This window comes from Manacus candei, unplaced genomic scaffold (assembly GCF_025592945.1).
Source record: "Manacus candei isolate 608988 ecotype Guabito, Panama unplaced genomic scaffold, ASM2559294v1 h1tg000002l, whole genome shotgun sequence".
Lineage (NCBI taxonomy): Eukaryota > Metazoa > Chordata > Aves > Passeriformes > Pipridae > Manacus > Manacus candei.
This window is the reverse complement of record NW_026138050.1, coordinates 2,646,644-2,661,547: the sequence shown is the minus strand read 5'-3', so window position 1 is coordinate 2,661,547 and position 14,904 is coordinate 2,646,644. Positions and strand designations below refer to the sequence as shown.

Sequence of the window (14,904 nt, the reverse complement as noted above, 5' to 3'; positions counted from 1 at the left end):
GGGCCAGGTGAAAATCTCCCCAAAAGGTCCACCAATAAGTCATTGTGGTGGTGCAGAATGGCACAGACAAAAGGGTAGCACTAGCTAGAAATTAACATTAAATGAAAACAGCAGAACTGCTGTTTTCTGTTTGAACACCAGAGAATCTCATGAATGAACAGATCTTTGTGTTTGGAGAAATCACAGTTTTCTCTCTTGGGTCTTCTCCAGATGTTTCAGATGCTTCAGAGGCTCTCAATTCATACATTTGGGATGAATTACACGCACAAAATCACCTCCTATTTATGCAAAGAAACATGCACACCAGTCCATCACGTTAGAGAGATCCAAAAGCAAGAAAGTTCTGATTCCAAACTTCTCCCCTTCCCTCCAACAGGGTTTGCTGTTCAAGTAGCATAAAACATCTTGCTTTTTGTGGCTGCCTTTTTTTTTTTTTTTTTGCTTGGAAGTTCAGAAGATTGCAGATCTTAGATCTTTGTCTTGTCTCTTAACAGTCCACCTGCCTACCAGCTGTGCTCCACAAGTCAAATTAGTGAATCAAACAGTCAGATGTGTTATATTTCACTCTGCATAATATGTGACAGGGATCAGAAGAAGCCACACTATCAGCAGCTTTTCACTTCTATCCTGTTGGTTGCCCTCCCTTCAGTGCAGTGTTGCTCTCTCAGAAGTGAGGGCTATCAGCTGAAGGCAAAAGCAAAATGCTTTTAGAGACTGGACTTTGAGGAAAAAATCAAGAGTTTTGCAAGGCAATGCAAACCAGACAAGATTGCTCAACAATGACATCTCTGAGGTGTAGCTTATAGAATTGTTTTGCTTTAAAGCATCATTACATTTGTGACTGCAGTTGTCTCTCTTGGATTCAACAAATCATCAATGATCTGCACAGCACCATCAATAAGACCTGTGGAAAGACCATCCAGAGGCCATGGAAACATATTTCAGCTGTCCAAGCAAAATGAAGATAAGACTAAAGACCCTCAGTATTCACAGACCTGCTGAGTTCAAGACACATCACTTGGAAGCCACATTCAAATAACACACTTGGACACTCCTGAACCCAACAGTCTATTCTTGTTTCTCTATATTTGCTTTTAGAGACAGTCACGGCCACTTAGGCATTATGGTAACCAACAGGAGGATTGTTCCTTTTTATCAAAACACTGCTATTAAAAAATAAATGCAACTCATTCGAAACTCAAGATCAAAACTCAACTGTGGAGCGACTTATTCATAAAAACCTGCCAGAGCTTCTTTGTTAGAGCACACGGCTCCAAGAGCATTTTTCAATTAGCCACCTCACTGCTCCAAGTCCTTTTTCTACATTCCTTATTTCACACTGCTCTGAAAATGCTGAGCTTCACACTTCCAAGGAAAAAGCCAGTCAGCTAGAACAAACGGGCTCAATCTGAACAGCAAGGCATTACAGAAAGCGTGATTTGGGTTGGACTGCTGCAGCACTGGCCATCCCCTTTGACTGGTGGGATTTTTTCACTCAATTTTTAGCTATGCTCACCTTGAAACTCTTTGGGATCTAGTCATCTATCCTCCACTCATTGTTTTGCCCAAGTTTCTGCTGCTGAATAAATGAATAATCATAGCTGGTGATGGCTGTGGAGTCTAAGTTAAAATAAAATAACGAGACAGCATGGGCATGCACATGTGCAGTCCTAATGAGTATTTAGCTCGAGTGCTGTCGGAAGGCACAGCAGTAAACTGGGAACTGTCATTTTCTCCAATTAACTTTCAGGTTTTCTTCTTTTTGAAGGTGCCACCCAAATGCCAAACTTCCTCCAACCTGCTTTCCAAATCACATGTACCTGCAATCATGAATATGTAGTACGTAATTACTGTGCCTTTTTAAGGACCACATGGCAGCCACAGCCACGCTACAACATTCTTGTGATTTAGATATGCTGCAGGAAAGACATCACCCACCATCTCCCACAAATTCAGCCTCTCAGGAGCTTGAAACTCCAGGTGATTAACTGAGCATAGCTGTGCTGCAGTTTCAGAAACAGAGCAAGGTGAATGGATTAACACATATTAAACCAATATTAACAGCTGTACAACAAAGAAGATTTTTCTTTCATACTCAGATCAGAGCTTCACCTGAACTAAAAGAAAAACAAACCAGAAAGACTTATAGTAATATCAGAGCAGGCAAGGAAGCATATCAGCCTGACTCATTTAGTTTGTCACATCTCAAAGGTCTTGATGCATTGGAGGGTGTAAAACCAGGTGGACTTTCCCATCCCCTCTTGTATTGCACAAAAACAGCCTGGCAGGGGAACCTGGTCCAGGCAGCTTCTGTACTCAGATGTTCATCTCAGGCACAAACAGTGCTTTAGTCACAGTCCTTAAAGGCATTTGGAAGCAGGATCCCAAGAAGAACGGTGTGTTTCTATACAATACTTTTGTTATGAATATTCTCCCTGAAGCTCCCCCATCAGCAGAAATTGTTGCTGCTGACAGCAAGCTCCACTGAATGACATGTGTATGTAAGTTGCTCTCTTCCAAAACAGATGGCAGAGAGAGACTACTGCTTCTTTAAAACCCGGTGAAATCCCTCTGACTTTTCCATTCTACATGGCTTTAGAAAGAAAGCACAGAAAACCTCCTTCCTCCCATGCCCTGACACTCATTAGAGCTCACATGTTGACCCGTGTACCGTAAATAGCCGTCCTTCAGCGCGAGGTCATACGGCAGCAGCTCCCAGCTCATGAAGCCATTTGCATGATTCAGAGGCACTCTCCCCCAAAATTCAGCCTGCACTGCACGTTTCTTCATCCCTTTCAGCAGTGACCTTGGCCAGATTCCCACCTCACTGCAAAACCCTGTGACATTCAGATGATGGTGCTACTTGACGATTGACAAACAGCGACCCGCTCACGTCAGGAATCGATAATGCCAAAGCCTTCAATCAGAAATGTCAGAGCAGTTTTAAAATCTACGCCCTGTATTAATGGATTTTAATGGATTTGAATGGAGATGTTTGCTGTGTGATTTACTGTAGGGGAGCAACAAATCAATGTTCCTTTATGACACGTCACATCTCGTGACAGTGTCCCCTCGTCTTGCTGTGTCAGGGGGGATGATGATTTGCTGCTTGACAAACATCTGTGATCTATTAGGCGGCACTTCCAGCAGTTTAATATCATCCCACTCTGAGTGTCCATCTTTCTTCTCTGGATGAGAGGCACAAAACCATAAATTAAAGCCTCCTGGGTGACAAAACAGTCTCCCTCGGATTTGCCTTTTCTAAATTCCACTGCTGCGACGTGTCCGTGTGACTCCGGGGGGGAGAATTTATCAGCACAGCACTGTTTAAACAGGTCAGTGAATTGGGATGGTCACCCAAATCTCCTCCTCCTTTGGCCACTGTACAGCAGCCTGTGCTCTACAACAACTCGACATTTAGTCATTTCCACAGGCAGAACTTGGATTTTAGCTCAGCACTTGCCAAAGAGTTTTTATACTGTTTTAATTTCTCCGTGGAATTCGGATGACCTTGTTCCTTAACTGGGGCTACCAGTTCCTTAGCTGAGAATCTCAGGTGTTAAAACACTGACGTACTGGATGAGTAACATCGGTTGATCAACACTGGAAATACCAAATTTCTTAATAGCGGAGTCTTTGGCTCTCCCTCACTGCAAAAAAAAAATCCAGACAAAGAAACCAGGCAAAGAAGCTGAAAAATAGTAATTTTCAAAACACCTGATAGTAGCTGAGAAGCTTCTTTCACCACTGAGACACATCACACAAATAACTCAGATATTCCAAAAAAATCATCTAATACATGAATTTATCCTAATGCCAAAAATAAAAAAAAAGAGCAGACTCCATTCATTTTATCAGCCTTAACTTAGAAAGGGGCAGCTGAAAGTTGTGAAAGAGGGCAGAGAGGTATCACAATTCAATATCTCAGCTGCACAATATGCTGTAATCACCATCAAGAGCAAAGAGGTGTCCTGATCTGTGACTACCTGCCCCATTCAGGATTTCAACAGCATCCAGTAATTACAGGTGAGCCCAAAAAAATGTCTTTATGAAAAGTTATGGATGATCAGTGTGTCAGTGAGCTATATTTGAAATCTATCAGCTCTTGATGGCTAATTTTGTACTACATGAGTAAAGCAAGTTCTAATAACTCACTTGGGACTTCACTCCAGTACTTACAAGCTACGTGCTTTTCATATTCATAAAACAAAACTAATTGCCTTTCATGGATGAAATGTTCTAAGAATTTTTAATCCACGTCAGCTGCAAACTCTAAAAATCCATCCCCATATATTTAAAACTCCCCCTCCCACCTGCTCACTTGTAACATGTTGTTTGCTGCAAACAAACTATAAAGCAGAGAGAATCATCAGGCTCCTACATTAGTATTATTTGTATTATTTTTTACAGGTTATGAGTCAATTGCCCACATTTTCACACGCTTAAAATAAACTTGAAACATTATTTAGTGAGGGGGGAAAAATAGGCAAAATCTCCCATTCCTACAAGGAAGCAGTTACAAGAACAAGTTTACTCCCTTGCTACAGCAGATTTTTAAGCAAACGTTTGTATGTGGTAATTAAAACGTGTTATGAATGAAATGAAACAACTCCTAAAGTAACTATTCCACGTTCCCACCCCCAGCTCTCCTACATATCTACAACTATGAAGCTGTGTCCTCTGGAAAACCACAATTATCCCACACGTGGAGTGAACTAGACAGAGGAGTCGGCAGCTTTTGAGGGCTCACAGCTCACGTTTTCTAGCGTGAAAGCTCCAGTTTGCTTTTCAGTTTTCCAGCCTTCCCTCACACTGCTCTACAGGACCACAGCAGGCCTATGCAAGAGGCAGCCAGCTCCAACCCCCTTCCAATTCTTCAAGATCTCCGCGGCTTGAAGATCAGCGTCTGGAATACACTAAGTGTTTTCACCACGGGAAGAGGGGAGAGCTGGCTCCTCTTCCACTGGGTAACAGGAATTACTTTTGCCAACGCTGCGGTCACTGAAGGGCTCCATTGCCAGCTGCCCACTCCAAGAAGCCAGGCTTGCTATGCCGGCAGAAGCTTAGCAGATAAACACTCCCAAACAATCCTCTCAGGAAACCCGAGAGCAAATCAGGCAACAGTAATAACAACATACATGTGTGCAACCCCATCTTGGAGGCTGAGAAATGTGGATTTCTTGGTCTCTAATATAACCCTGCTAAAAATTCTGCTCCGTTTCTACAGCCCTGTTTCTCATGTGCCACTGCTGTAGATAAGCCTGGAAAAGACTGATAAATAGAAAATGTAAATACCAGAAGTTTAGGTCAAGTATGCAAATGCCTATTTCTGAGACTGTCATATTAATTTTCCCTTAAGTCCCCATTCAGCAACTTGTGTTATCTAGTCACACGACTTCGTGAATTCTTCAGGTCAGGAGCTGTCCCAATCCATTTCACGTTCCACTGCAATCACCTCCATTACATCACACTATTAGTGTGGCAAAATTAATAAAAATGTAAATGTAGCAGGGCACTACAGCATACTTTTGGAAAACAGCTCCACTGGTCCTTGGACAGTTAAAATTCTAACTAAAACACAGGTTTTGAGTAAGGCTTACAAACAGTTTGGCTTATTTAACACGTGCAGCAGGGAAGCAAACCCCAGCAATGAAATAGGCTGCTCTGGTGCAGAATATGGATGGGAAGGTGACTTTCCCACTGTGAACACGTCCAATCTTCCGGAATCTGCAGAGAACCAGCTCCTGCTTGGGAAGGTCATGAGGACCAGCAGCCTGCCCTGTCACTGGTGACCAGCCCAACAACTGAGCTTCACCAGCTCCGTCTCTACTGGGCATTCTTGTACGTTTCTGGGTGAATCAAGACTTTCTGCCCTTCTTTAGGGTTTGATGTTCATGCACACTGTGCACGTCCTTCCTATGAGCCCAGCAGCAGCTTCCTAAGCAACCAACAACAGCATAATGATGCCTTTAATGAAAGAGAGCCTTTAGAGGTGCTCCGAGCCCTGAGCGAGGCTGGGCCGTTTCAGCTCCCTCCTGGTGATCACCGACAGCCAGGAGATGATTCTGCAAACCAGCATCCAAACTGAGCTTTGCTGTAAGGAATGCTACACGTGAAATACCTCATTACCCACAGCAAGACTCCAGGTCAATACCTGTTAAAGAACCCGGTTGGAAAAGGGAATTTTCATTACTCACTGGCTATGCCAAGTCATTGGCACGGATGGGGATTTTAAAGGCAGTTTTAATTATAGTAGGTAAAACCCACAGATGATCAAGCTGCAGAGTCAGAAAACCATCAGAACTGAACACTGACCCATTTGGGTTGTTTGCTGAACTTTAATCACTTTCCAAGTCTGACAGCTGCTCAAACTTAATTGCTCATTACACTTGTAAATAAAAACTGATCTCACTCTCTGATTAGCCAACCATCTTATAGTTGCCATAACAACTTCTTGTCTAATAAGTGATTTCAGATTTACCATTATTTGTACTAGCAGAAAATTTCACAAAGGTCTGAGATCGCTCTTTTCAGCAAAATACCTTTCTAATTAAAACAACGAAAATCATCAGAGAAAGGGCAGCTCAAAGATAATGAAAAAACAAGCTATTTACTACAACAGCTTAAATGTGAAATAAGAGTACCCCAATCCCAAATACATGCTGCATCCAGCTTAACCTCTACCTCCCACTGTCAATCATCTTATTATCATGCCTATATCCCATAACAACTGCTCAGGAAAATACCAGACAGCATCCAGGAAATAACTTGGGTCACAGTGTGGAGATGGATTTCCAGACTCAATCCAAATGAAATATTCCAATAAAGTTTGCATATTTTCTCTCCTGATCTTAAATTAGGAAGCAATTAACTGGTGAAATTCCTTAACACTCTGTTAACTGATTGGAGCAAACAGACATATTTATTAGTCTCAGAAGACAAAGTGATTAGGAGCTGTGAAACACTGCAAGCCTGTAGGCCCAGAATATCATAAAAACTTTCCAAAATTTGCTGGCAAAGCTGCTGAAGCTTGCAATTTATTTAATATGCTCAAGGTAGCTCTTTGTGTTTATGGGCAAGGAAAGACCCCCCTTCCTTCCAAAAGGAAAATAAATGCAGAAAGTTATAACTGAGACAAAATAAAAGTTAAAAAAAAAAAAAAGTCAGGAAATACCAGATTTTAAAAAGGGACTTTTCTGCATTTACTCAGCTAGGCAAGAAACATGCATTTTTGTTATTTGGGTCAAACACGAAGCCAGTCACACTTCTTGCAGTAGATTTATCCCATGAAAATACAGAGGATGCAACATGCCCAAGTTAACAACATTCCTGACCACATTTGGGATGCAACAAAGACTTTCTTGCCTTAAGAACAAGAAACCAATGCTCTGCAAAGTTCTTGGGATTCAAACACAGTTTATGACACCAATCTGTGCCTTCACTTTGTGTACATTTTCTTTGATCTGAATTTGAACAAAGAATTTCTTCCCAAAGCAATTTAACCCAGAAGGTTTCCGAGGACCAGCTGGGGAACAGACTGCCTTACTCTCAAGGACTAAGCAGGCTTACAAGCTAACCAAATTATTCAACAGGTTTCTTCTGAATATCCTCTCTCTTTTTGGTTTTTTTTTTGAGTCTCCTGATGCTCTCTGAGACTATGCTGAGCTGCCAAATGCTGTGAACTGAGACATACAGCACCAGGAGTAAATAGTCCACACACAGCCGTGCCAGGAATTGCTCAGACACAGACAGGGCATGTACATACATGGACATTTTTTCTTCCCTAGTTTTTGTTTTTGAAACGAGTTACTACATTATGGAGCACACCTTAAAATTCTGGCAGGTATGGGACAATCACAGAGCATATATTTCAATTTAAGGACAGTGCTGCCAGTAATAGACTGGCTGGATTTATTTGCATCTCCCCTTCTTGAGCAATGGGAAGAGTTACCTACAGACGGGAAGATCTGGCTCCATGGGCTGTGTAAAGACATGTTTACCTGGAGCAAAGGAGCTGCTCTTAAGGGAGGAGAGATCCAGCTCTAGCAAAGCCTTTAGACCAGTATCTTTTGTCCTGGAAAATCCTCAGTTTTAAATGAGCCCTTTGCCATTGGTGGTAACGGAAAAGACCGGGGAGAACCATCAGCAGAATAAGCAAATAAGGAAAACAAGGCTTATTTATTCTTGATAGGATTTTTATACTCAGCAATAAGTGTCTTTTATATAGAAAACTAGGAATTCTCCAGGTAGATGCAAACAAGAAAGTGGGAAAACTAGTTCTGGGTGATCTGTTCAGATTCATCACTGTGTTTACCCAGGCTGGGCTTTCGGGTCACTGCCTTGCTTCTCAGGGCTCCCACATCATCCTTTCTCCCTGTGCTCCCTATCAACTACACATTGCACAGATTTTGAAACCAAAACTCAAAGGGTGAAATGATTTTTAGTCAAGTATGAAACACCATATGAGGAAGGAGGTTGCTGGGCCAGCCCTGAAGAGCCCCAGCCCTGCAGGTGCCACGCAGCACCTTCCCCAGGAAGGATCATCTCACCAAAACTTCTGCCAGAGGTGCTGCTGTCCCTCCACTCACCATTATCACTGAGGATGCCACCAAATGGCTTCATCACCTTCAAAGAATCGTTAATTAAAAACTCACTGTAGCTTATGAAAACAAAGGAAAGTCTGACTAACTTAAAACAGTTCTTAACTAAGGAAAACACACAATACTTTTTTTTTTTGGTGAACATTGTTTTGGGTGAAATATTGGATCAGTTGGAAGGGTTTGTGGGGATTTTCTGTGGGTTTTAGTCAAGCATATTTTAAATATGCAGTTTAAAAAAAAAAAATTGCTGAGTCCATGAACAGAGCAGAAACAAACTGGGAACGAGCTGCCCTCACTCTCACATATAGATTTATATTAGAAGCATATGGAATACACATTTAAGCGTATCGTGCTGAAAGAGATAAAACTGCATTACCCAAAAATACATGTTATAATACCTTCATGAACTACAATCTGCTTTTGTGCCTATAAAATAAATCCAGTCTTAGAAACCCAGTATTAAATGGTATTATACTAATTACCCAGCTTCACACGTGTATGTAGTTTCTCTCCAAGTTGCCGGATTCATGACTCAGTATTTATTTGCTCCTTTAAAAGCAAAGATATCCATTTTCATATTTCATGGAGATTTTACTTACAACATAATCCATTGTCGTGAAGTGAAAGCAGATCCAAATAATCTTATAAAACTAAAAGCACTTTATCAGACTCTCTTTTTGCATGACAAGCACAATTCTGAATGAGCAGTGGGGGGCTGGATTTCTAACAACTGACCAGCTACAGGAGTACCTAGAAAAAGTACTTAAACTCTGGGGAGAGAACTTCTTGTGCCCTTTTCACTGCTGGCAAAGACAAAACTCATCTTTTTGACACAGCAAGAAAAGTTTCTGCCACCTTGTACTGAGGAAAGCTTCCCTTAGAACAGGGCACAATGCTTCTGTGGTTATGGGTAAATGCAAATAACTTTTTATTATAATGCAATGAAAGAAGAGAGAGACGATTCAGAGCCCAACAGCATGCTGCAAAAATGGAATTTTATTGGGAGCAGATCCTAAGATTATGGTGTGCACTTTAAACACTGACTTCTAGCATTGGGAAAAGGCTTGTCTTTAAAAAAAATGTTCCACTTACGGCACAGCAAAGTAGTAAGTTTACTCTGAAGGGAACTTAGGGAAAATGTGGACAAGAAAGCCTGGATTAATGCCTCCCACAGGACTGCCATGGGCTGCTGCCTCTAATGCATTTCTCTGTTCCTGCATGTAGCCATCAACTCATTTATTTAGGAACCATTTTTATTTTAAGATTCATATGTGAAGAAAGGGCTCAAGTGCTTCTTATGGTAAGGAAAATAAAAAGGTGTTTTAAACCACCCAAGCTCAAGCATTTTCCCATTAAAAAGAAAAAAAAAACGGGGGGGAACAAAACAGCAGCTCTGGAAACAGACACTATCCACCATATATATTATCAATTTAATAGCCTCGAATGGAAACTGCAAGTGCTTTGATAAAAATCAATTGAAAAGCTGTCTGCCTCACTGTTGCTTCAATAAAGTGCCTCTGTATCTTTTGCTGAAACCTTGTTTTTGTAGCCTCCTTAAACAATACTCTGTATTAAATCACTGCACTGTTCCTCCTCCAAAAACAGACTCCAAGGCACGTGCCCAGACCAGCACCCTGCTCTGAAACCTCTCTTCATCAACAGGGACCAGGGCTGTAAATCAGCAGCACCTGAGCCACCCCCCTCCAGTCACACAGAACAACTTAATTTCTACTATATCGTTAAAAATTAACTTTCAGGTCTCAGTGCACTTAACTGAGCTGCTGAATGTCTCTCCCGGAGGTCTTTGGCTCCGGGTCAAGCAGATTTCGGGCTGCAGGGAGAACAGCTGATTTCAGCAGCACTCACAGCTCAACCAAAAGGGACCTTGATGCCCCCATTCACCACCTCATTTCACACCTCACTGTCCCAGCTCAGCCCTCCTCACCTGAGGGAGCCAGGCAGGGGGGCAGCAGCAGAGCTTGGTTTGGATTCAAACAAATAAATACTTTCCTGAAGCCTTTGTGAAGTCTCCAGGGTAAAAAACCAAAACCACTAAACCAGGTTTTCCTGTGTTCTCATGTGTAAGCCATATGGCCAATATCAAATAAGCAGAATGACCAAAAAAAAAAAGTCACCAGCACTCCACATTCCTGTAATTCAATCAGCTTTAATCATCGGGGATGTTTTCGCTAACCTGCAGGAAGGGTATTTGTTCTAATAACCTTGAATAGAGTGGTGACACTTTAAAGATGGCTCCGTTGAACAAAGAAAGATAAAAATGCAATTTATGGCAGGATGGTGAATCTCAAGGCAAATTCCCACTACTGTAAATTGCAGCTCTTTCCCCAGGCCAGCCCTTTTCCACACAGTGAGCACTCTGTCAGCGCTGCTTTCCTACACATCTTCCTGCTCTTCTCTTCCTCAGCTTGTCAGGATATTTTTCAAAATAGACTTCCTCTAAGGATCTAGTATTTACAGTATTAATTGGAAAAAAATAAAGAGTTCAGTTGCAAGAACAGGGCCAGCACCCAGTGGCACAAAGGATCTTGTCAACCCCAACATACTCAGCAGCCTACAAAGCCACGGCACCCAGTTCCACCCTCTGGACTCTCACCAGCCTCCACGAGGATCTTCTGAAAAGCACCTCACAAAACCTTTGGGAAGTTTTGGATTCTACTACAAAATCTTGAATGGGATTTGTAGTTTATATATTTATATATTACCTCCCTTCTCAGCAACCTCCAGCCAAAATGTAATGTGGAATGAAAATGATTTTGTGAGTTCAGGAATCTCTTAGGCACAGCTGCCTGCCTTCCACACAACATCCCACCAAAACCCTACCCCCTCTGCTCAGGAGAAGACCTTGCTGAAGATACAAGGACAGTTCAGTGTCCACAGGTCAATCAAAGTATTACAGCAAAATTAAGAGAGGGTTGTAATTAGCAGCCATGGTAATGGCTGATACAGTTTCTGCCATGACACCACTGGGAATTGAATAGAGGGTACCATATAAGCCAGCCCAAAATTCAGGTAGCTTTCAGCCATGAGGAACCTGGCTGCCATTTCAATTGGCACTTTAGATGCAGGAGACTCTATCCATCTCCATTACAAATCCTCTGAGCTCATCCCAGCATTACTTTCCCACATTAAGCAAAAGAGTTAACATAAAAAGCCTGCCTGGCTTCAGACATTATCCAGATAAAGAGCAGAAAAGAGAAAATCCCTTGTATTACCTCTCTAGGCTCTCCCCAAACCTTCTCTGACATCTTTGTTCTTTCAGACCTGGCATTTATCTGCAGACATTGTAGAGCCCTAATTAAATCTTCACGTGAACCTCTGCTGCTTCCTGGCAGAGAACACACATTCTTGGTGTGCCGATGGACCTACAGGATTTTCTGCACTTCTTCCTTATGGTAAGTGTTAGGCCTTGTTTGAAAACATCACAACTGTGTTCAACACAATATGTTTAAACAGAAATACAAAATTATTCAGTTTCTTTTAAAGAATGAAGAGAAACATAAGTGAAAATTACATTCCACAAGCTCACTGGGAAAACAAACTGTGGAAGCACTGGGCAAATAGCAGTGTCTGAGAACAAGGCATGCTTTTGTTTTACTGCTGTCTCAGAAAGGGATAACTAGCAGCAACAGGAGAAGCAGAAAAATTTGTCTTCCAAAATAAAATCTGCAGCTATCTCTTCCCCCTGGGAGTGAAAAAAACCCATTCTTAAAGTGCAGCTGAATTTTGCATTAAGGGAAGCTGCACACCTGACCTTATCTGATGGAAGCAGCTCAGTGTTCAAAGCCCCAAAGTTGGCAGTGAGCAAAGGGATGTGAGAGCTGTGAAAACCTTTGCACTCCAGAGTTAAAGAGGCTAAAATAGCAGATTTTACTGCTCCCATCCTCCCCCCTACCAATTCTTAAGTCCCTTCAAACCACTGACTGATGCTTAAAAAAGCTGTCAATAAAGAGATGAGGCAGAGGCCTGGCCCAGGAGCAGCTTGTCCTGGCAGGGGTGGTCCGATGGCCAAACACAACAAAGCAAATTCACTCTAAAATCATTTTTAACTTGTACTGTTCTCATTATTATCCTCTGACTCTCGGCACTTCTCTCCCTCAGCAGCAGAAATAAACACCCCAGATGGCTGAGGACAAACAGCAAGTTATACATATGCTCCATATATCCTGACAAAGAGTCCAGCCCTGCTCAAAGTACAGCATGAGACTCACCAGTTCAAGGGCCTTTTACCTTGACCAGGGGCTGCCCCTGCACATAGGGGTGAGGAGACTACAATAAAAGAGGTTTGCTCTGCAAAATTTTTCCATGACAATTTTCAAAGACTTCCATCATTCCATAAATTAACATAGAAAAGCTATAGGCTACACTATGCATAGCTGTACATTATAGAACTGTAGGTTGGTTTGGGTTGGAAGGGACCTTAAAGACCTGCCATGGACAACTTCCACTAGACCAGGTTGCTCCAAGCCCCATCCAACCTGGCTTTGAATATTATATTCTATGTGACCCAAAAAAAAGGCATTAGAATTCCTGTTGCTTAAGAAATCAAGGAAACAGAGCATGGTTTCTCCAGAGGGGGATGTCAACACAAGAGCATTCATAGAGCTGTAGAATGGTTTGGGTTGGAAGGGACCTTAAAAGCCCATCCAGTTCCACCCCCTGCCATGGGCAGGGACACCTTCCACTATCCCAGGTTGCTCCAAGCCCCGTCCAACCCTGGCCTTGGACACTTCCAGGGATGGGGCAGCCACAGCTTCTCTGGGCAACCTGTGCCAGGGCCTCCCCACCCTCACAGGGAAGGATTCCTTCCCAATATTGCATTTAACCCTGCCTTCTGGCAGTGTGAAGCCATTCCCCCTTATCCTGTCACTCCTTGCCCTTGTCCCAAGTCCCTGTCCAGCTCCCTTCAGGTACTGGAGGGCCACCATTAGGTCACCCTGATGCCTTCTCTTCTCCAGGCTGAACAATCCCAATTCTCCTAACCTTTCCTCCCAGAATAGCTGCTCAACTGAGCCTCACCTTGGCTTGGGGACTGCCCAGCACAGCCCCGCACTGCAGGAACCTGAGCCAGCCTGTTCCTTCCCAGCACAATGTCAGAGATCTTATATTTCTTCAGGGCTCAAGAGAGGAGTGCAGGAGGCACTGAGAGCCCACCTAGCCAAGGTGAGAACTCAGAGTTATCAAACTCTGCACAAGTGGTGCCCAGGCTTTCCCCGAGGGTCCCAGACTGAAACCTGGGTTGCCATGAATGAACGTGTCTGTGGGAGGCAGGAAATAGCTCCAGCAGCCCAGGGAGGCTTTGACTGGCCAGGCAGTGAAAGCTGGCTCAGAACCACCTGCTAATGGCACCAAAGTGTCACCAAAACCACAGCTCAAGCTCCAGGCTGAACACTGAGCCCATGTTTGTGTCTCTGAACCACGTCACCCCCCTGCACACACACAGGTCCAGGGGGATTTCAGCACTCTGGGAAAAGGTGGATCAACGACAGGGTGGGCTGGAACAAGGCACTCACAATGCAGGAGAAAGAGCTGGGAGATACAACAACTTTCCTTCATCCATCTCGACATGGAATCGCTCCCTCCCCATGGACAACAGGCTGCCCAAGGCCCCCCTGCCCTCCAGCCTTTGGCTGCCCACCGAGCCCCCCACGACCCTCACTAACCCCACAGCCCCCCCGAGGCCTCCAGCACCCCCCAGCCCCAAAAACCTCCACCACCTCCGAGCCCCCACCAACCTCACAACCTCTGGAACCCCTACTCCCCACAGACCCCCCCACACCTCCACAGCCCCCCGACAGCCCCACAGCTGCCTCACCATCTCCAGACCCCCACCAACCCCCAGCGATCCCCACCAGCCCCCAAACACCCCCACTAACCCTCACAGCCCCTCGCCGACCCCCAGAGCCCCCCATGGGCCTTCACAGACCCTTCCACAACCCCTCACTAACCCCCTCGAGCCCCTACAGCCCCTCATCGACCCCCAGAGCCCCCCACGGGCCCTCACAGCCCCCCAACGCCCCCACAGCCCCTCACCGACACCCAGCCCCCCGCGCTGCCCGGGGCCCCCCGCACCCTCCAAAGGCCCCTCTTGCTCCCCGGGCTCGCCCGGCCCCCGCGGAGCCCCCCTGGCCGCCGTACCGAGGCTCTGCCCCACCGGGGTGCTGAACGGGTTCCCCAGCAGAAACTCCATCTTGGGATGACAACAAACAGCGGCCCGGCGCCCCCCCTCCCGCACCGCGCCCTGACTGACAGCCGCGCACACCAATCGCAGCGCACTTTGACCAGA

The 14,904-nt window shown here is 44.3% G+C and overlaps 1 protein-coding gene across 3 annotated transcripts in view; it reads right to left on the bottom strand.

The window, feature by feature from the left end:
• TOM1L2 (target of myb1 like 2 membrane trafficking protein) overlaps positions 1-14,887 on the bottom strand; it is a 57,326-nt gene extending 42,439 nt beyond the window's left edge. For all 3 annotated transcript variants that reach the window (XM_051778223.1, XM_051778227.1, XM_051778234.1), the window contains exon 1: positions 14,757-14,887. In XM_051778223.1, the coding sequence (XP_051634183.1) occupies positions 14,757-14,808 (52 nt within the window). In that variant the 5' untranslated portion in view covers positions 14,809-14,887. The remainder of the gene's footprint in view (positions 1-14,756) is intronic.
• Between the last annotated feature and the right edge of the window lie 17 nt (positions 14,888-14,904).